The sequence below is a fragment of the Salminus brasiliensis genome, chromosome 6 (genome assembly GCF_030463535.1).
Source record: "Salminus brasiliensis chromosome 6, fSalBra1.hap2, whole genome shotgun sequence".
Classification (NCBI taxonomy): Eukaryota; Metazoa; Chordata; class Actinopteri; order Characiformes; family Bryconidae; genus Salminus; species Salminus brasiliensis.
In genome coordinates, this window is record NC_132883.1 from 46,248,646 (window position 1) to 46,256,145 (window position 7,500).

Here is a 7,500-nt window from a genome sequence, read left to right on the forward strand (position 1 = left end):
AAGAGTGACTTCACAACAAAAACACACTTTCAGAACACCTGTGTGACCTCACTTCCTGCCCTCCAACATCAAAGCTTTGCATACAGTTCTACCTACCCCACCCCCTCCCCCCAAAACCTCAAACAGTAACTTAGAATACCTCTAAATTTAACAGCACCTCCAGGTGGCACTGTCAGACATTTTACCAGTCAATTTACCAGCCTCCTGGTTTCGGAGCGTACCTGCTGTGTTTCGGAGCGTACCTGCTGTGTTTCGGAGCGTACCTGTTAATTTTCGGAGCGTACCTGCTGTGTTTCGGAGCGTACCTGCTGTGTTTCGGAGCGTACCTGTTAAGTTTCGGAGCGTACCTGCTGTGTTTCGGAGCGTACCTGCTGTGTTTCGGAGCGTACCTGCTGTGTTTCGGAGCGTACCTGCTGTGTTTCGGAGCGTACCTGTTAAGTTTCGGAGCGTACCTGTTAAGTTTCGGAGCGTACCTGTTAAGTTTCGGAGCGTACCTGCTGTGTTTCGGAGCGTACCTGCTGTGTTTCGGAGCGTACCTGTTAAGTTTCGGAGCGTACCTGCTGTGTTTCGGAGCGTACCTGTTAAGTTTCGGAGCGTACCTGTTAAGTTTCGGAGCGTACCTGTTAAGTTTCGGAGCGTACCTGCTGTGTTTCGGAGCGTACCTGTTAAGTTTCGGAGCGTACCTGCTGTGTTTCGGAGCGTACCTGCTGTGTTTCGGAGCGTACCTGCTGTGTTTCGGAGCGTACCTGCAGTGTTTCGGAGCGTACCTGCAGTGTTTCGGAGCGTACCTGCAGTGTTTCGGAGCGTACCTGCAGTGTTTCGGAGCGTACCTGTTAAGTTTCGGAGCGTACCTGTTAAGTTTCGGAGCGTACCTGCTGTGTTTCGGAGCGTACCTGCTGTGTTTCGGAGCGTACCTGTTAATTTTCGGAGCGTACCTGCTGTGTTTCGGAGCGTACCTGCTGTGTTTCGGAGCGTACCTGTTAAGTTTCGGAGCGTACCTGCTGTGTTTCGGAGCGTACCTGCTGTGTTTCGGAGCGTACCTGCTGTGTTTCGGAGCGTACCTGTTAATTTTCGGAGCGTACCTGTTAATTTTCGGAGCGTACCTGCTGTGTTTCGGAGCGTACCTGTTAAGTTTCGGAGCGTACCTGCTGTGTTTCGGAGCGTACCTGTTAATTTTCGGAGCGTACCTGCTGTGTTTCGGAGCGTACCTGCTGTGTTTCGGAGCGTACCTGCTGTGTTTCGGAGCGTACCTGTTAATTTTCGGAGCATACCTGCTGTGTTTCGGAGCGTACCTGTTAAGTTTCGGAGCGTACCTGCTGTGTTTCGGAGCGTACCTGCTGTGTTTCGGAGCGTACCTGTTAAGTTTCGGAGCGTACCTGTTAAGTTTCGGAGCGTACCTGCTGTGTTTCGGAGCGTACCTGCAGTGTTTCGGAGCGTACCTGCAGTGTTTCGGAGCGTACCTGCAGTGTTTCGGAGCGTACCTGTTAAGTTTCGGAGCGTACCTGCTGTGTTTCGGAGCGTACCTGCTGTGTTTCGGAGTGTACCTGTTAATTTTCGGAGCGTACCTGTTGTGATTGACCTGTAGTTCTCCCAGCAGCTGGTTATTAAACCACTGGTCGAAGTCCACGCTGTCGAACAGCTCGTACGCTGCTAAACCCACAGCGTTATAAACTACAGAGATGAAGAACAGCGGAGTCGTTAATGCTGTGAGACACACTGAGGCAGAAACACACTGTAGAAAAACCACTGTAGAGGCAGCGCACCTGCATCCTTCATCAGCAGCTGCAGTGTATCGTCCACATTACTGGGACCTGAGAGACAGAGAGAGAGAGAGAGAGAAATAGAGAGACAGACAGAGACAGAGAGAGACAGAGAGAGACAGAAGGTGAGACAGCAGCAGCAGCAGAATTGAACCTCATCCTCATGTAGAACTGAGAGCTAATCGCTGCTAATCCATTGAGCAGCTGCAGGTGAGGGACGATCAGTGGTGTGAACGAAGGAGCCCATGACCGTACATCTGTCACAAACTCACAGACTTCAGAAACTTCAGGAGTTTCAGAAACTGAAGAACCTTCAGGAACTGGTGGCTCTGCCTTAGGAACCATGGTTCTCCCACAGGAACCTGACTCTCTAACCATGCTTTTAACACTGAATTGTGCTGCTGTGTTTAGGTGAAAAAGCTGCTGAAGGTTTATCACTCACACTGAGTTCAGTAGAGAGGTGTTGTACTGCGCTCTTTCAGTATGTACACTACACAGCCATAAGTATTGGGACACCTGCTCATTCACTGTTTCTTCTGAAATCAAGAGTAAAAAAGAGTTACTCTCTCTACTGTCCAAAGAAAAAGACTTTCTACTAGATTTGAGGAACAATGCTGTGATTTGATTGCATTCAGCCACAAGAGCGATAGTGGGGTTGTTGGATGATGCTGGATGATTACCAACCCAACTCATCCCATCCAAAAGTACTGGATGGAGCTCCTCCACCATTATTCCAGAGAACACAGTTCACAGTTCCAGAGGGTCCTATTCTATTGGCAGTACTTCTCTACAGGGACTAGACAAGCTGTGTGTGCATTTGGACATGCAGTAAATGACTAAATCAAACAGGTGGGAAACAGGAACACTGCCTCCATCTGGACTCCAGCGTTCCTCTGTTACGGCTGTGTGTGAATGGTTCTGCATTAGAACCTGAGAGCACAGTTAGTCCTCTGAACACATTCTGAGGCACAGCTGTAAATTTCCCACCTTGCAGGTTGTGCATCATCTCCAGCAGCACTGGTGTCAGCGTCTGGCTGTAGTTGTGGAAGATATCGAGGAAGAGCACCTCGGTGCACGGCTGCAGAGATCAGACAGAACACAGGGGGAAGAGGAGGAAGAGGACGGTTAAATAAACACTGCAGAGCTCATTTACTCCCACAGATGAGAACAGAATCAGACTGCGCCCACAGGGATCCCCATATCGGTGAAGTGTCCGCAGGGGGGCGAGTGTGGGTCAGCGCTAATGGAGCAGTGGACAATAAGGGAGGGTCATGGTGGAGGTCAGACTCGCTGTACAGATCCATCACAAACATCAGCACAGTGTTCCCGACATAATCAATACTGCTGGAAAAAAATCAATTAGGTCAGTTATCGGGGCAGGAGAGGAGTAACCACTGACACACAGCACTAATGGGACAGTATGGGACAATATGGTGTGTGTGTGTGTGTGTGTGTGTGTGTGTGTGTGTGTGTGTGTATGAGAGAGAGTTATGGTGCACCAGAGTGTGTAATTCCCCACAGAAATGAGGGGATCCATATGCTGGAGTGTTGGCTGGCTGAAGTTTTAAAACCCATCAACATCTGGAACATTCTCACAGGTCTGACTAATGAGCAGGTGTCCTCAGTATCAGTACACTGTCCCACCTCTGTAATCCCAGAGTTACTGTGTAAGCTGCTCTGGAGAAGAGCGTCATCTCTGCAGAACATGTAGATTACTCACCCGCAGACTGTACTTCCAAGAATCACCTCCAGTCTCTTCTACAGCTGATGGAAGAAAACAGAAGAGTCAGGTATTTTGGTTCCGCTCACTAAAGCAGAACATGCAGGTGGACCATCAGCCTGAACAGTTCATCAGACGCTGGATTAAAGGTTGGGTTCAGATGGAGGGTTGGGTTTAGAATAAAGGTTGGGTTCAGAGTAGGGGTGGAGTTCAGATGGAGGGTTGGGTTCAGAGTAAGGATGGGGTTCAGATGGAGGGTTGGGTTTAGAATAAGGGTTGGGTTCAGATGGAGGGTTGGGTTCTGATTAAGGTGTTCTATAAAGTCAGGCAGGTGAGTCCACAATGTAGACTGGAGATGTATGTTACTGTTCTCCGGGCAGAGCTGAGAGATAAGCAGTCGTGAGCTGCAGATATGAAGAGCTACCAGGCAGCAGCTCATTAGAAGCTGTGGAGAAAGTGAAGAGCCTCTTCATCATAAAGAGCCTCTTGACATTCTGCTGTTTACAGCCTTAAATAACTGACCTGCGTCCACTCACACTCCGCACAACCACCAAAACCACCTGCAGCTTGCAGAAGGACGTCCACCAACCCCAAATCCACACTGACCAGCGGATTCGTCCCCCAGCAAAGTTTCGCAGGTAATAAAATCATGAATATGCAAATAGGAAATTACAGATAGAGAAAAAGGATTTAATGTACTTTAATGTACTATAAAAGTTAGCCCCACCCACACGGCCTGATTGGTGGAGAAGTGTTGCTAAGTAACTCAAGAGGACACTAACGTGCAGCTCTTTCTGTGGGTTTAGGCTCGCATATCCTAATAATCACTGATCTCATTATTTATTCATCCCATTAATCTTTTATATCATTTATGCTTCTCTGGTCAGAAGCAGAAATCACCGTTGGCGGTTCTGCACGTACCGAAGCCCTCTGGGTCCTCCTCCCACAAGATCAGCTCCTCCTCCGTCAGCAGGAAGTACTTGGAGACGAGTCTCTTGGCGATCTCGGTCAGCGTGGGGTGGGTGAAGAAGGCTGTCTTAATCTTGTGAGCCTCCAGAGTCTCACGTTTACTGTCTGTAACACACACACACACACACACACACACACACACACATACACACACACACACACATACACACACACACACACACACACACACATACACATACACACACATACACAGTTTAGTTTTCATGTCTGAAGAGTAGGCCTGGGGTAGTGTGAGTGAGGGGTAGTGTGTGGGGGGTGCGTGTGGGTGAGGGGTAGTGTGTGGGGGGTGCGTGTGGGTGAGGGGTAGTGTGTGGGGGGGTGAGTGTGGGTGAGGGGTAGTGTGTGGGGGGTGAGTGTGGGTGAGGGGTAGTGTGTGGGGGGTGAGTGTGGGTGAGGGGTAGTGTGTGGGTGAGGGGTAGTGTGTGGGTGAGGGGTAGTGTGTGGGGGTGAGTGTGGGGGTGAGTGTGGGTGAGGGGTAGTGTGTGGGGGGTGAGTGTGGGTGAGGGGTAGTGTGTGGGGGGTGAGTGTGGGTGAGGGGTAGTGTGTGGGGGGTGAGTGTGGGTGAGAGGTAGTGTGTGGGGGTGAGTGTGGGTGAGGGGTAGTGTGTGGGGGTGAGTGTGGGTGAGGGGTAGTGTGTGGGGGGTGAGTGTGGGTGAGAGGTAGTGTGTGGGGGGTGAGTGTGGGTGAGGGGTAGTGTGTGGGGGGTGAGTGTGGGTGAGGGGTAGTGTGTGGGGGTGAGTGTGGGTGAGGGGTAGTGTGTGGGGGGTGAGTGTGGGTGAGAGGTAGTGTGTGGGTGAGGGGCAGTGTGTGGGGGGTGAGTGTGGGTGAGGGGTAGTGTGTGGGTGAGGGGTAGTGTGTGGGGGGTGAGTGTGGGTGAGGGGTAGTGTGTGGGGGTGAGTGTGGGTGAGGGGTAGTGTGTGGGTGAGGGGTAGTGTGTGGGGGGTGAGTGTGGGTGAGAGGTAGTGTGTGGGTGAGGGGTAGTGTGTGGGGGGTGAGTGTGGGTGAGGGGTAGTGTGTGGGGGGTGAGTGTGGGTGAGAGGTAGTGTGTGGGTGAGGGGCAGTGTGTGGGGGTGAGTGTGGGTGAGGGGTAGTGTGTGGGGGTGAGTGTGGGTGAGGGGTAGTGTGTGGGGGTGAGTGCGGGTGAGGGGTAGTGTGTGGGTGAGGGGTAGTGTGTGGGTGAGGGGTAGTGTGTGGGGGGTGAGTGTGGGTGAGGGGTAGTGTGTGGGGGTGAGTGTGGGTGAGGGGTAGTGTGTGGGTGAGGGGCAGTGTGTGGGGGGTGAGTGTGGGTGAGGGGTAGTGTGTGGGTGAGGGGTAGTGTGTGGGGGTGAGTGTGGGTGAGGGGTAGTGTGTGTGGGGGTGAGTGTGGGTGAGGGGTAGTGTGTGGGGGTGAGTGTGGGTGAGGGGTAGTGTGTGGGGGTGAGTGTGGGTGAGGGGTAGTGTGTGGGTGAGGGGTAGTGTGTGGGTGAGGGGTAGTGTGTGGGGGGTGAGTGTGGGTGAGGGGTAGTGTGTGGGGGTGAGTGTGGGTGAGGGGTAGTGTGTGGGGGTGAGTGTGGGTGAGGGGTAGTGTGTGGGGGTGAGTGTGGGTGAGGGGTAGTGTGTGGGTGAGGGGTAGTGTGTGGGTGAGGGGTAGTGTGTGGGGGGTGAGTGTGGGTGAGGGGTAGTGTGTGGGGGTGAGTGTGGGTGAGGGGTAGTGTGTGGGGGTGAGTGTGGGTGAGGGGTAGTGTGTGGGGGTGAGTGTGGGTGAGGGGTAGTGTGTGGGTGAGGGGTAGTGTGTGGGGGGTGAGTGTGGGTGAGGGGTAGTGTGTGGGGGTGAGTGTGGGTGAGGGGTAGTGTGTGGGGGTGAGTGTGGGTGAGGGGTAGTGTGTGGGGGTGAGTGTGGGTGAGGGGTACCTTCGATGTTCTTGTCTGGTCTGTAAGCGTCGTTTTTGACGATGGTTTTGATGAGGTTCATGCACTGAACGATAAACCTCTCGAAGAGCAGCCCGTCTCCCGCTGGGGTGAAGACGAAGGTGACGGCGAACTCCAGCGAGCGCTGAATGAAGGGGATGAAGGGGTGCGGGTGATACTCCAGGAAGTCCAGCAGCTGAAACAGGAAACAGCTCAGTCAGTGAAGCACAACCAGCCACCCACAGTCAACCAATCACAGCCACCCACAGCTGAGAATGTTGAGAATAACTCACGACTTTAGTGAACAGAATGATGGTCTTCTCAAGTTTTTCTCTGCAGGCACTGTCAGGACCGACTTGCCGACCTGCAGGACACACACACACACACACACACACACACACATCAATAAACACAACAGGGTTGATAAAATAGATGAACTGAGTGCTCTGACTTTCCCTTCCACCTGCTGCACCATTTAAGGTGGAACAGAAACATCCAATCAGACTCTGTCTTCTATTTGACTTGTCCAATCAAAAGTGGGCTGAGCTCCATTAGCCACGCAGCTTCAGAGCTCCAACAAAACAAGCAAGCTTCCCACATCGACTGCCTGATGGGGAGTGAATGTGGGGGACTTGCATTTCTCAACTATTGCTTTAACTTCCAGCATCTTAAACCTCCTGCAGCTCTGCAGCTGTCCAACACGGATAAACGCAGGTCTGTGTGTAATACCACCCCGTAACCTTTCAGGGACCCAAAGTTCGGAGAGGTCTTCCTCATGCACTGGTTGAGGTGCATCATCCCACAAGCAGCCCAGGATGGGTAGGTGTGTATGGGTGAGTGCGTATGGGTAGGTGTGTATTGGTGAGTGCATATGGGTAGGTGTGTATTGGTGAGTGTGTATGGGTAGGTGTGTATTGGTGAGTGTGTATTGGTGAGTGTGTATGGGTAGGTGTATATGGGTAGGTGTGTATTGGTGAGTGTGTATTGGTGAGTATTGGTGAGTGTGTATTGGGGAGTATCGGTGAGTGTGTATTGGTGAGTGCGTATGGGTGAGTGTGTATGGGTGAGTGCGTATGGGTGAGTGTGTATGGGTGAGTGCGTATGGGTGAGTGCGTATGGGTAGGTGTGTATGGGTGAGTGAGT

At 52.3% G+C, this 7,500-nt stretch overlaps 1 protein-coding gene across 1 annotated transcript in view; it reads right to left on the bottom strand.

The window, feature by feature from the left end:
* ipo11 (importin 11) overlaps window positions 1-7,500 on the bottom strand; it is a 52,267-nt gene that overhangs the window by 34,277 nt on the left and 10,490 nt on the right. Inside the window, exons 8-14 of the mRNA XM_072682604.1 lie at window positions 6,651-6,721; window positions 6,361-6,553; window positions 4,402-4,554; window positions 3,481-3,524; window positions 2,748-2,838; window positions 1,764-1,811; window positions 1,566-1,671 (exon numbers count right to left, since the gene is read on the bottom strand). Of these exons, the coding sequence (XP_072538705.1) occupies window positions 1,566-1,671; window positions 1,764-1,811; window positions 2,748-2,838; window positions 3,481-3,524; window positions 4,402-4,554; window positions 6,361-6,553; window positions 6,651-6,721 (706 nt within the window). The remainder of the gene's footprint in view (window positions 1-1,565; window positions 1,672-1,763; window positions 1,812-2,747; window positions 2,839-3,480; window positions 3,525-4,401; window positions 4,555-6,360; window positions 6,554-6,650; window positions 6,722-7,500) is intronic.